We start from the raw sequence: 14,800 nt of genomic DNA, 5'->3' as shown, positions 1-14,800 counted from the left end.
GAATAACACCAGAATAGTCCAGTTCAGTGATTTTCAACCATTTTTTCATCTCATGGCACACATATTTACTAAAATTCTATGGGACACCAAAATATATGTTATTTTTTGCCAATCTGACAAAAAATACATATATATTTGATTCACCAAAAAATAATAATAGTAATTACCTACCCTTTTTGCTCCAAAGTGACTTTTTTAAAAAATCAGGTGCCTATATTTGTATATAGGGATTTATGGTACCAAGAATTAACCAATCACACACAACCCCATTATGTGATGTGACCAGTAAGATGCAATTCTATTATATGAACTATATATCTATGGTTTGAGATGGGGCATTCATACCAGATAGCTATTGTTGTGTTGGCTGTTGTCGTTTTTTAAACTGACAATCTAAGGGAAAAGAAGTCAGTGCCCTTGACTAAATAGTCAAGTATTGCTTGTTTTAAAAATTCTTGTGGCATGCCACTTGAAAATCACTGCCCTAGTTTCCTCTGAAACAATGAAATAACTACATTTTTCAATCTTAAAACTTGTAAAAGAATACATAATAAAAGTCTGCAATATGAATCTTTTGTTTTCACCTAACTATAATTTCATAATTTATACTGTTACATAAGAAACTGCTTTATATTTGTGTTCTATGCTGACAAGAAGAATTTAAACTATAAAGCAAACCTCTAAAGTACTTTCTGACCATTAAATTTTATCATTCCATAATTCAAAAGCTTCCTTTGTATTCTCCATTAGATTCTAAATTCAGAAAGAGGTGACTGATTTTCTTAACAAATTAAAACTTGGAAGGAGAGACAAATACCATCTGTTTTCCAGAATGAATATCACTAAAGTTGAGTCAGTAACCAGGTTATGCATATTAATAACTAGATCAATTCCACTTAAAATTCTTTGTCATCCTATAAAAATAACTTCTTTTAAAAAAGAATTGATCTTCCACTTCAAGCAAAGGAAGGCAAGAATGTCGACACCATTCTATAGTTTCCAATGGCTAAATAGTGTGAATACACACAAATACAGGTATAAGAGTTTTGTGCTATTAAAATATATACAAATAATAGGTAGAAAGTTATGTGGAGGTTACATGATTCAAGGGCAATATACACAAATCAACTGCATTTTTATATATCAGTAACAAACATACACAAATGAAATTTCAAAAAATGTAACATACTACTGTTAAAGAACACAACATACCTGAGGAAAATTTTAACAAATATGCTTAAAACTTTTACACTGAGAACTGCAGATAGAATCTGCAGATAGAACTGATAGAATTTTATAGAACACATAGAGAGATATAGGATGTTCACGAATTGGAATATTCATTATTGTGAAGAATTTAAATAAATTCTCTCCAAATTGATCTACAGATTTAATTCAAACCCATTCTATATTACAAAGTTTTCTATGTAGAGATTAAAAAGATAATTATAAAAGTTACATAGAAATGCAAAGGATTTAGAACAGTCAACAATTTCTAGAAAGAAGAACAAACCTGGAGAAATCGCACTACCTACCGGTAATATCCAGCCTCCTGTAATGCTCAGAAAAATCAATACTATGTCATCCTGGCATAAAGATGGTGGAAGAAATCAATGGAACACAATAGATTGTACAGAAATAGACTTACACGTAATCAATAGATTTTTAATAAAGGTGCAAAGACAATTCAATGGGGAAAAGAAAATATTTTCAACAAATTTTCTGTAACAACCTGGTAAATGAATTAAAACAAAATTAATTTCAACTTCTACCTTATATCATATATAAAAGTTATTTGAGATACACCATAATCATAGATGTAAAAGCTAAAATAAAAAACTTTGTAGAAAAGAACTTACAGAATGCCTTTGATCGTGGGTGTAGACAAAGATTATTGTAGGCAGGACACAAAAAGCAATAATCACAAAAAGAAAAAGAGGAGATAAATTAGACTTCCATAATGTAAATGTCTGCCCACCAGATAGTCTTTAAAAGAGTGAGGATCCATGTCACAGAGTAGGAGAAAAATAGTAACAATGCATATATCTGACAAAGGATTTGTATCAATAATACATGAAAACCTTCTACCTAACAGTTACTCAATAATAAAAAAGGCAAACAACCAAATTTTGAAAAATATAGACAAAAGACACGAACAGGCACTTCTCAAAGAAAGATACACAAATGACCGATAAGCACAATTAAAAAAGCACTTGGCATCTTCATCAATATGGAAAAACCAATGAAAGCCATCATGAAATACTCGCCTGTACTCACTAGAGTGGCTAAAATTTAAAGCCTGGCGAAAACACATGTTGGTGAGAATACAGAATTCATATACAGTACTTTCCTTTTATCTGTAGGAACTATGTTCCAAGAATCCCCAGTGGATGCCTGCAACCACAGGTAGTACCAAACCCTCTACATGCTACGTTTTGTTCTACACATAAATAACCATGATGTTTGATTACCAGTTAGGCACAGGAAGAGATTAACAACAGTAACTAATAATAAAATTGAACAATTATATCAGTGTACTGTAATAAAAGTTATGTCAATGGCTTTGGGGCCATTATTAAGTAAAATAAGGATGCCTTGAACACAAGCAGGGTGGTACCACAGCGGCGGACCCGGTGACTGAGATGGCTACTATGTGACTAAGGGGAGAGAAGCACATACAGAGCGCATAAGCTAAACAAAGACATGGGCCGCATCCCAGGTGGGACTGAGCGGGATGGTGCACAATTTCCTCATGTTACAGGGCAGCGCTCGACTTAAAACTTGGGAACCATTTATCTCTGGAATTTTCCATTTAATATTTTCAGACCCTTGTTGACCATAACCGAAACCAGGGAAAGTGAAACTGTGGATAAGGGGGTATGTTTCTTTTGAGAATGCAAAATAATGAAACTACTCTGAAAAATATTGGGGCAGTTTCTTACATAGTTCAAAATGCATCCAACTTAAGACCCACCTATTCTACTCCTAAGAATTTACCAAAAGAATTAAAACATGTCAATCACAACAACAACAGCAAAATGTTCACGGAAGTTTTATTCTAAACAGTACTCAAAAATCAAAAGGAGAATGGATGTACAAACTGTGCTAGTACTCTGTAAGAAAGGCTACTCTGCATTATAGGCAACAAGTGGATACATTTCAAAAACAATATGCTACGCAAAAAAAGATACACACACACACACACAATAGATACTTTCTGCTCCCATTTATATGGGGTCTTAGAGCAGGCAAAACTAACCTATGGTGCAAAAATAAGAAAAGTGGTTCCCTGGAACAGGAGTTGTAGGATTGACTGGGGAGGAGCACGTGGGGGTTTTCTTGACAAGGGTGTGGATTACAAGGTGTTTGAATGGTTAAAACTCATTCAACTGTAACACTTAATATCTTTTCATGGGACGATACATAAAATATACAACATTTTTTTGAAATTTAGAAGAAAAACATCATAAATCATTTCCTGTGAAAATTATTTAATCAGGATCTTTTTAGAATTGAAAATGATTGCCATGTTAAAATGTAGGATTTTAGGTGATTTTTAAATATTGTTTTTGCTGTTTATTTATCCACTTGGCAATTATTGGGTACCTACTATGTGGCTGTCACTGTTCTAGATGATTTGAACACATCAGTGAGCAAAACAGTAAGGGATGCTTTCGAGTTGCTAACAATTCATGGGGGAGCAGGGAGAAAAACGGATGACCAGGTAAACCATAGTAACCAAGTAAACACACTGCTTAAAAAGCTGAGACGTGCTGGGAAAGAAAGCCCGGGGCATTGCCATATTATCCTCCAACTGCTCGATGCCACTTTTTAAAAAGTGACGGCTATGCCTTCGATAACTGATTAGCATTTGTGCCCTTATTAATTAATTGATCATGCATTAGAAGTGTTCTAGAAATAGGGGTGTGTCTGTGTGTGTATGTGTTTTAAAATGTGCTGAGTTATCATCATTGCTTTATTCCTTGAGCTTCTGCAATATTTAATGCTGGAATGAACATATGTCAAGATGTCACCAGGGGTAGGGGAAAAGGCTGGTTTCAAGGACTCCGAGTTCCATGCTAATTGCATTTCACTGTTACCACGTCATAGCCACATTGAGTTATCAAGTCAAAGAGCAGCCCTCTTTGTCTTCTGTGGAAAAGGCAAGCTGCTCCGACGCAGCAGAATTCAGACGCCCATGTCATTAAGATGTGGTTGCACATAAAAGGTGCAGCAGGGATAATTCAACATTGACAAGAAGAATGTACTCTAGGAATAATTTTCCCATATGTTGTGATATCCGGCACAAAACATAAGTCCTGCTTTTCCCCTTCAGTGCCCTGCCATGAAGGAACCACTGAGTCAGATTGTTATCTGCCAGTAACAGTGAGTCAGGGCAGGCCTTCAGCTATGGGGAGACTCCTCCTGCATTGTCTCCACAAGACATAGACTGAGAACATGAGAAATCCCCCAACAAACAGCAGTAATAACAATGACTCCAAAGTTTCTGCAATGAGATCATTCAACATAGAAAAATATTAAATCCGTTTTGTTTTTCTATAGCTAGAAAACATACACAAAAGCAAAGTGTTGTTAATGTTTGCTTTTATTTGTCATTTTCAATCACATTTCTTAGAATAATCAGTTTCTAATCAAGCTCTACAGATATACCAATTGACTTCTGATCTTAAATATATGCTGGATTCTTTCTTAATAATGTGTTTATTTGCCAGGTAGCCAACAGCTTCTATTTTCCTGTCTCTTTGCCTAGACATATAACCCTGCTCACATGGAATGCCTTTGTACCGCTGAAATGCTACACACCTTTCTAATTCCACCTCAAGTCCCTCTCCTTGGTGAAATCTTCCTCACCAGTAGCATCAGAAGTGACTTGTCCCTTCTTTCGGCTCATACAGCACGATCTTCTATCCCACTTACTTGGTCTAGAATTGTAACAGGTTATATCCTGACTACAATGACCACTCTCAGAGGCTCATGGCCTGCTTGGGACAATAAAAACTGTAGGCTCTACACACAGAACTATTTTAAATCTAGGCTGCATTTGCGAAATTGATTTGCAAACTTTGTTATTATGGCTATTGTGAATGATGATTCCCTGGCCAGCCTACAACAGCTTACGTCACGCAGACAACCTCTGACGTCTAGTGTTAACAGCATCCTTCACAGGATTATTTTCTCAGAAATATATGCCATTTTTTCCTACACTGCCAACATTGAGTTGATCAAAAATGTTTAGGTGATCAAAAATGCTTAAACAGTTATTGACGATGAAATAATCTATAAATTCCATCAAAAACAGCTACCTGGCTGCCTAAGAAACCCACAGGACTGATCCTCACCCTACAGTTTCCGGGTTTCTGCTCAGCAGCCTCTGCGAAACCTCACACAAACTTTGAATGCTGCATGGTTTCCATCAAATGGAAAAAATACCTGTCAAATGGGGTGGGGTAGCCAGGAACCGTGGCACACAGCACCATCTTGCCTCAGTTTCCAGGCTATTTCTGTTAAAGGAGCTAGGCCTTGCTAGAAGCCATCGAGTGGAGTCAGTGCATTGCCCTGTTTGGGCTGAATTCTTAATAGCACAAAAGTTTGAATAAGAAAATGCTACTTGGCCTTTTTTAGCATCTTCTCTCCTACTGTTCATGTACAAAAGCGTTTGTTAGAGAAGATGTTTAAAGATGAAACAAAGGACATGAAATCTGATTTGTGGATGGGTGGCTTTGATCTGAAAAACAGTCGATGAAAATATGGAAATAAACTCTTTGAAACAAAGGAGATCACAAAAACTGAGCTAGTTTTCTGCTCATTTCCTTTTTCTTCTATTCCTTTCAGATGAGCCTAATTAATAGGAATAATCACACCAATCTGTGAAAATGTAGCCTTTCTCTGAAAGCCCAGTTCTGGGGCAGAAATTCGCAGAGTTTCTCTTACCTCTTAGTTCCCCCATATCCAGAGTTGTCCCAAGTTGTTCTAACAAAGCCACTCTTGCTGCATTCTTTTTGTGTTTCTTGCCATCGTAATGTTGCTGGGCCATCAGAGGATTATTAAACCAGGCTGCACAGAGCCCACAGTATCTGTCTGAGTCTCTTCTCTGGTAGGGAGACGCGACCACCGGACCAGTGTCCACCCTCGGAGGCTTAAGTGAGCTGAGGGGGGTTGCTGTGAAGGCAAACAACCAGAGAGAAGCACAAGCCTGGTTAGTGCACTTGTCCTCAGTCTCCGGAGGTGAAGCATCTCAGATTCATCACAGAGCTCAAAAAGCCAAGAGTTTATTGAGGACGGAAAAATAATCTTTGCCAGCCTTTGCGCTTTGAAGTCAGGATACAATAAATATTCCTAATTTATTGAGGTCAGAGTTCTCACTTTGTTATGCTTACCTCTGCTAGGAGACTATTCCTTATAAAGAAAAAAAAAGATTTTTAAAAATAAACTCTTGGAGATTAGGAATGGTCTGTTAATCAAATTGAAGCAAACCATGAAGTAAACATTGAACAAACATGACTTGAAATACCCTGAATGAATGAATGAATGAATGAATGAGACATTTGTGTGTCATAAATGAAATTACCGATAAAGGATTTGCCCAAATGGTAGCAGATCGTTCAGTGACATGGATTGTACCAATTGATAAAATCATGCTGATTTCACTGTCAGTTACTTCTGTTTATTGTGATAGGTTATTTTCAAACTATACCTGCTAAAATAATGTTGAAAGTACATTAAAAAAAAGGCAAATACCACAGAGCTGATGTTACTTGTCTAAACTGAAAAGGTATCACTATCAGTATTTTGAGATTGCACAGTCCCAGCTATTAATTTAACACATTCCGTTGTAAGCTTATAGGGTTTTTTTGGTCCAGGCAAAAAAATATAAATAAAAATAAATAAATACACCTGCAACTTGAAGTTTACTAACAGAAAGTAAAAAATAAGTTTTTTATACATCACAACATAAAAGCTGCTTTCATCCTCATAACAACTGTGACTCTGATTACTGCCCCACTTCCCAGAGGATGGACTTCGGAGATGCCAAGTGATTCTTTAAAATGTTTTATTTATTTATATTTAGAGAGGGGAAGGGAGGGAGACAGAGAAGGAGAGAAACATCAGTGTGTGGCTGCCTGTCTCTCGCCCCGCACTGGGGACCTGGCCTGCAACCCAGGCATGTGCCCTGACTGGGAATCAAACTGGTGACCCTCTGGTTTGCAGGCCAGAGCTCAATCCACTGAGCCACACCAGCCAGGGCAGAGATGCCAAGTGATTTACTGAAGGTGAGATATCTAGTTACGGGAGAGGTAGGACTCCATGCCAAATCCTTAATTTCTAAGACCAATGTTTCCTCTCATACCCCTAAGGACTCTTTTCACGCTTCTTAATAAGCAAAGGGATTTTTTTTCTAAACCTCAGTCATGTTTGTATTTTATATAGGATTTAATTTAATTAGGGGAATTTTTTATTCTAATATTTTGGCAAAGAAAAAGAAATGTAAATTCTCACATAGCCTAGCCAAAATGCCATATAGCAGTATTTCTGTTTGTCGTTTTCTCTGTGATGTGGAAGGCAGCTGGCAAAACCATGAAAATTGGCATCATTCTAAGAAAAAGCTGAGGTACAGAACCTCAATAGCAAGTTAAGCAACCACTTAATTAACCCTCCAAGCTCTCAAATAACTTTTCTGTGGACTTTCCCTTTTTTAGATTAAATAACTGACATAGAAGTTAGTATTTGCTAAATGACATTTTAATTTAAGGAATGCCTGTTACTACATCTTGAGAAAGTCTTTTCCTCTCTACCCAGAGATTTCGTCAGATCAGGATGTTTTCACCAGCTTGGATGGAGCCACGGTATTGTTTCTGTGAGGACTTAGAGAGATAATACACTTCTTAAAAGCTTCATGGCCACCTTCCGTGGTAAATCACTGTGTGAAAACGAACCTCAAGCGTGAGCACACCATCCAAGCAGCCACCCCGAGTCACTCTGCGGGGGCCTGGAAACCCGAACAGAAAGCTGCAAATACGCAGTTGACCTGCGTGTGAAAGGCCTACCATCCACTTTTCTGAAGGAAATTGGATTTTGCTCCCCAAGTTTCCTGTATCCTTATCAATTTCTGAGGATTTATAGCTGCCTATTGTTTTTGATGACAACGGAAAACATATCAAATGTTCACGATCTGAACGAATGCTCATCCTCGAAGCATAATTTACTTTTCTCTAAACTGGGCCCCAGAAAAACCCTTCAGAGTCTACTTTGTCAATTGATACTTTATATACCACATTCTAGCAGGAGCGATGCACGATAGAGTGTTTGTCAAATAAGATAGTAATCTTATCTTGCTTTTAAGAAAATACTCTGAGGCTGTGTCTGCATTATAGCCTCTCCTCTCTAATAATTCTATCCTCTGTATAGCCCGGAATATTAATGCTTTGTTTCCAACTGTCTTCACCAATCTCAACCCAGTTTGTATTTCGTATAAAGGCAAACCAAGTAGTGTGAGGGGAGTGGAAACAGCTTTGAATCAAAGTCCGCCATCAAGGTTGGGCTGGACTCCCCCACCACTGGCCTGTATAACATTTGGCAACATCTCTGATGTCTCTGGTTCCCACAACTTTAACATTCAGGGTCACCATCTCTTTACAGTCCACAGTGTGAGTGACAGAACAAGTTGCAGAAGCTCAGTCTCTCTTATGGCTTTAACCAGATGCCAAATAACAGAACTGTGTACCAGGAGAGTATTTTCCAGGTTATAGTGCTAAATCTGTATGAATACTTGGACCATAACGCCCACATTTCTTTGGCAAAATATATTATTTTCATAAAGTACATACAAAGTAGGATAAAGATTATCCTTTGGTTTAAAACATGTTTTTAACAAAACTGGTTAGTTGGCGTGGAGTTAATTTTTATTTTACTTCCATGCTTTATATTTTCATTTTAGTTGCAAATACATCTAGCTAAAGTGGAGGCGGGAAAACAGAGACAACTGTACTTGAACAACAATTTAAAAAATTGTTTAAATAATGCTGTGGAATTACCCCAAATAAGTAAGTAAGTAAGTAAGTAAATAAATAAATAAATAAATATTGACTTCACTCTCTTTATGTAGAACTTAAAACCAAGAGTGAATTCTTGAAAACCAGTGGTTTCCAAGGTTGGACGAACATTAGACTCACCAAGAGCTTTAAAAAGTCTCTATATCCAGGTTGCCCCCCAGACCAATTATATTAGAACCTCAGAGGAGGAGCCGGGCAGGAGGAGGCTTTTAGCACCTTCCTCCCCCGCCACGGTCACCCATCTCTCTAATGCACCACCAACACTGTGAACCGCTGACCTCTGTACTGCCAAGTTTTATTTAAAGTGACTTATTTTAAAGTCTCCTTGGATCTTCACATAAGACAAAGTCTCATGTTACATCTAACAGCAATGGAGCAAAATTTTTGTAGGCAATAACCAAAATGTCACATCTTTATCTGTGAGACAGGAAGGAATAATGATTACTTGGTATTTTCTTAAAACCCAATCAGTTTTCGATTTCGCCAAGATATAAAAGGTTCTTCAAAATAGTAGCTGATAGTATGCATTAATATGATGAAAGTTAAAAAGCAGTTCTAATTTCTTTCCACATGCAGAAACTTGGATACACCTTGAGCTGCTGGACCTTCTACCTTGGATAGGCAGGCACCATCTTCAGCCTGGTCTGCTGCTGTGTGCCAGCCCTCTCCACGTGGCAGCTAAACACCTGTCCCTCTGGGGCTTCTTGATCCCATCTGTTCTGTGAGGCCCCAAGGCCCTAACAACCTCCTTGTAATTGTGTGTGTGTGTGTGTGTGTGTGTGTGTAAGAGAATTTCAATAGATCATAATACTAATACTTTGATACTTAATGCTTTTGTGTTTGCTGTCTTCCAGAGTCCTTTATTTTAATTCATAAAAAAATTAAAAACTCTGAAATTTAAAACTATCTTTGTGATTTTTTTGTCATCAAAACTGGATCCAAATTAACAAAAGTCCATTTATAGTCTATATACACTTATATTACTTAGTTTAAAAACATACATATTGCAAAAGAATTACTTATATCTCAGATCATGATGTGCTATTTCAGATCCATAGAAACATATGTGGTACGTGTATTTTATTATATACCAAAACTCCTAAAATTTCTGATTTTCAAAATTCATTCAGCTCTAAATATTTTGAACAAAAGATCACAGGTCTGTAGCCAGTTCAGAGTAAACTCAAATTATTTTCATGATTGAGACAGTTCAAATAAGTCACTGTCCAAAACTTGAGTCTCAGAACCACCTGAGACTGGCATAATTTTCAATGTCATTTTTAGTGCTTTGCACGTTTGTCAAGAAGCCAGATCTCGACAGCCATTTGCAGCTGTCTGGAGCACCTCTGTCCTATATTTGTTTCTTCCTGGAAAACAACTACAGTTGATCTAATACCAACACTATTTCCTGAGCATCCTGTGCGTGCCTCCCACAGAACACACCCTCACTCCCATGTAACACTGCATTCGGCCAGACTCTCCAGGAGGCCAGCACCTTGTGTGGTGGCAGACACACAGGGTATATATACATCATGCCTTCTGTTGAATTAACTAATTAATGCTCTTCACATGCAAAGTGGGTAAAGTTAACTGGTAACCAGAGTTTTCTTTTTTCTTCTAACTTGTATCCTTCAGCACTTGAGTCGAGGTAGATAGTAACAAATAAGTGACAAGATTATGGGGAAGTGAAGGCTAAATTCTGGAAGGGCAACAGGCCAGAGTATAAGCACATATCCCACTCTCGTCTGTCTTTTGGATTCAACTGTATGTTTTGAAGATCAGTATTCTTTGACTCGTATTCCTTTGCCACAGTAACCTATGCCCATACATTTCAGAGAGTGCAAATATGCACACTGTTCTAGAAATTTCACTTTTGAACAGGAAGCCACCTGCTCTGATTTGTTTATCGTGACATCCAAACCCTCACTCTGAGCTTCTGGGCTGATACTAACCACCCGAGTTTGACCAGGGCTGAGAGGGCTCCTGGAACATTTGTGCCAAAGCTAAAAGTCCTGGGCAATCTGGAATGAGTTGGTCACCCTAGCTTCTGGGGTCAGACTTCAGTTAACATCACAATGGAGAAACAGGAATTAGTAAAATGTTTGGAAATAATTGTTCAAGAGCCTAGGGCAGGTGCGCTTTCTACCAACTAGAAAGGATCCACCAATAAATAGATCCCAAAGTTTCACTTGTCAATCTACCAAGTGGGTTTCCTTAGCTGGGTTAGGGGGTAACACAGTCGGCCATCAATGGGATGTTCACCTGCTTGTCTACCTTTTGAACCAGGGACACGGGTGCCCTTCAACTGCCCTGCCTCCATGTGGGGCTTCCACAAACATCTCCCCTTCTCTCTCTGATGCTAAAGAGCTTTAGGATAACACAAATTAGCCCATTCTCAAAAAGGACTTGGGGTTTTTTAAATAGTTTGAGGAATTTATTCATTTTAAGATGTGCCTTTCTCACCTACAGTACTCTTAATCATGATACAAATTCTGGGTTGTGTGATATGTTGCAATTAATATGAGGGGGAACCCCCCTAAACCAGAATTATCTACTGGAGGGAGGGCCCCTTGTAGCACAGGCTTCCCTCACTGAATGAGTGTTCTAGGAGCCCATTTGTATCTGTACCAGCTGGAGTTGTTGTGAGAGGCTGTGTTAGACTTCAGTGAAATTTTTTTGAAACTTTCAACACGTTTTTCCTATTTCACAATGGGTGATTTATGAGCACATCTGCCCATACCGTGCTGAATGTTCGGCAGGTTTTGACCAAGAATAGCATGAGCTCTGGGCCCACCCTCCCTATTCACCTGATCTTGCCCTGAGTGACTTTTTTTTTCTTTCTCCAGATGAAAAAAGCCCTGAACGCAAACCATTTTGCCAGTGTGTAAGAGGTGAAACAAAAAACAGCAGAAGCACAAAAAGGCATCAAAGTCAGTACGTAAAAAACTATTTTGAGCAGTGGAAAAACATCTCAATAGGTGTATTGCATCAAATGGAGAGTACTTTGAAGGTGACTGAAGTTTAAACATGAAGAATAAATGTACATTTCTTAATAAATAAATTCCTTTTGGGGGGTTCCCCCTCATATATTATGTCTATACCATGCATCTTCTTAAGTTGCCCCAAATCCCATTTGACCAATGGGGGCAGCTTGAAGTTCAGAAGGATACATCAATCACATTAGACCCCCTAATAATAAGCAGCAAAGAAAATGGCAGAGGCTAGATTGTGGGTCTCTAAGACCAGCACCATATTTCGATGTCAACTAGTTTCTTATGATGCCGAGGGAGCAACAGGTTAAATGAACATACAGATAAACGTTAGAGTCGGGACACATTTCCTAGGCTTCAACACCTGTTCTCGGTGGGAAAACTGTCTCTGAAGTGATTTTTTTCTGATTTCTACTCCCTATAATAAACTGCTTTTTCACCCTCTTTTTTCCTATCCTAGATCAAATTAATGACAGTAGGAATTCTTCAGCAAGTATCACCGTCTTTTTGCAAGTCCTGTTTAGAGGTACATTTGCATGGACCATTCAGTGAGGGCCTGAGAGGACGGCTGTCAGTGTAGATTGCCAGCCTGGTCTCCAAACAGGCCAGCCGCTCCTGCAGATACACGCACCATTCAGTGCAGACTGGGCCCAGTCGAGGCTCAAAACATAGACTTTTTTGTCTCTCACAGAGGACGGTGCTGCCTGTGTAGCTGGTAGACCCTTAGCAACCATGTGATAGATAAATGAAAAAAAATATGGTGAATTTCAGTTAATAGAAACTCAGGGGATTTTCATGTTTTAATAAATTATGAAAGCTAAATTTTAAATCTTTAATGGTTTCATTAAACTGACTTTAAAGGATTAAAAACAAATTAGATGTTGATAAATGGTTATAGAGTAAATAAATTATGGACATCTATAGTCTGAAATACCAGGCAGTAACCAAAAACATGTTTTAGAAAAAATGTTCAGGATATAATGTAAACTAAAAGATGTGGTTCACATGTAGGTTATAAAGCAAATTACTTATTATTAAATTATACACACACATAAAGACTAGAAGGCTATAAATGAAAATCTTAGCAATGGTTATTTCTAAATTGTGGACTCTGGGTAACTTGCTTTATACTCTGGATATACACTCTTTGGTGCAGAGGGAAAGCATTTTTATTTTATCACTTACATATAGACCACATTTCATGCTAATCCATTTTAGTGCAAAGTCTAGAAAACACTGCTTAGGGGACTCGAAGTGCCACAACTAGGTTTTAAATTAAATTTCAGGTGATTTTATTTGCAGTGATTTATTTACGAATTTATTGTTGATTTGGGGAGAAATGGGTTGAGAGAATGCTGGCTTAGTCAGACTCCTATGTGAACGGTCCTATTCCATCTCCTCCTTCTCCAAGAGATATAGAGAAAAGCCATGTCTCCACCGTATAGCAGATCCAAAAATGGCTCTAATTATTCAGGTAAAATGAAGAATGTCTCTTCCTTCTCAAAGAGAATTCTGCTCTCCAAGGCTGAAAGATGGGGGTGGAGGGAAGCATGTGCTATTTTTTTTATGCCATGAAGGAAATTAAATAAGACACCCCATGTTCCAAAATGTGTGGCATTAAATGTTTCCAGAGGGTAAACAAAGATGAGGGTGACCTACCAGAAACATCATTCCCACTTGATTTTGTATCGGCACTCTGAGTATAATCAATCCATTAATGGAAATTGCTTCCTCACGCACACTAAATTCATATATCGTCAGTCATCATTAATATAGTATGCATAGATCATTGATTTTCATTAACGTAGTATAATTCCCTCTAGTTACAGTCACCGATTAGATCCTAAATATCTTAAGTATGCCTGTTTTCTGCGGAATCCTAGCATTTGAAAATAAGCCATTAAACGGAACTTCAGAGATCCAAGTCCTTTTCTAACTTTCTCATGTCGTCTGTCGGAAGAACTCACAGGCGATGCTGCTCTGCATTCATCCACTCCCTAAAACAAGGGGATAGGATGTAAGTTCTACAAGGACGAGGATCTTTATCTGTTTTGTTCACTGATGTTTCCCAGGTGGTCAGGACTGAGCCTGGCACATAGCATGTGTTAAATAAACTCTTGTCGAATGAGGGGAGCAGTTAATTCTCCAGAAAGCTCTGCATTAAGAGAAGGAATCATGGTTTTACTTTTCGATACTACACTAGTATGATGCGATAGTATCCCTACTGTCTCTTAGAAACAGCTGTTGTGTTGTGGATATAGAGACATACCTCATTTTCCTGCACTTCACTTTATTTCACTTCACATATGAGGTGTTTTTTAACAAGTGAAAGGCAGGACCTTCCACCAGCAAAAGATCCCAACTCATTTTATTGCAACACTCGCATTACTGCAGTGGTCTGGAACTGAAGCACAGTGTCTCTGAGCTTCGTCCGTAATGCACTCATGGCATTCAGTCTTCAAACGATATTCACTTAGGGCACTCGACTCCCTCTGAGTTCACTGTCAAAATGGTGGGCTATGGCCACAGTTCCCCAACTCTGCACAGAAGTGCACTGGGATGATGCAATGAAGATAGAGGAGATCCATAAGATATTTTACAATTGAAAAAAGCATAGCTACATCTGTCAGACACCATAGGAGCCACTGTCTCCAGGTAGCTCAGTTTCCATATTAGATGTTACAGTCCCTTCAGTGAATTAATATTCCCATGAAGCTGGATTTTCAGAGGCTGCTGTGT

The 14,800-nt window shown here is 38.2% G+C and overlaps 1 protein-coding gene across 2 annotated transcripts in view; it reads right to left on the bottom strand.

Annotated features, from left to right (window-relative positions):
• Positions 1-14,800, bottom strand: part of ZMAT4 (zinc finger matrin-type 4) — a 316,551-nt gene that overhangs the window by 101,405 nt on the left and 200,346 nt on the right. For both annotated transcript variants that reach the window (XM_045821472.1, XM_045821471.1), the window contains one exon: positions 5,953-6,180. In XM_045821472.1, coding sequence (XP_045677428.1) covers positions 5,953-6,180 — 228 coding nt within the window. The remainder of the gene's footprint in view (positions 1-5,952; positions 6,181-14,800) is intronic.

Source organism: Phyllostomus hastatus, unplaced genomic scaffold, assembly GCF_019186645.2.
Source record: "Phyllostomus hastatus isolate PE091 unplaced genomic scaffold, TTU_PhHast_1.1 phas_scaffold_46, whole genome shotgun sequence".
Classification (NCBI taxonomy): Eukaryota; Metazoa; Chordata; class Mammalia; order Chiroptera; family Phyllostomidae; genus Phyllostomus; species Phyllostomus hastatus.
Note: the sequence above shows the minus strand (reverse complement) of the source record. Positions and strands in the feature narration are given on the sequence as shown.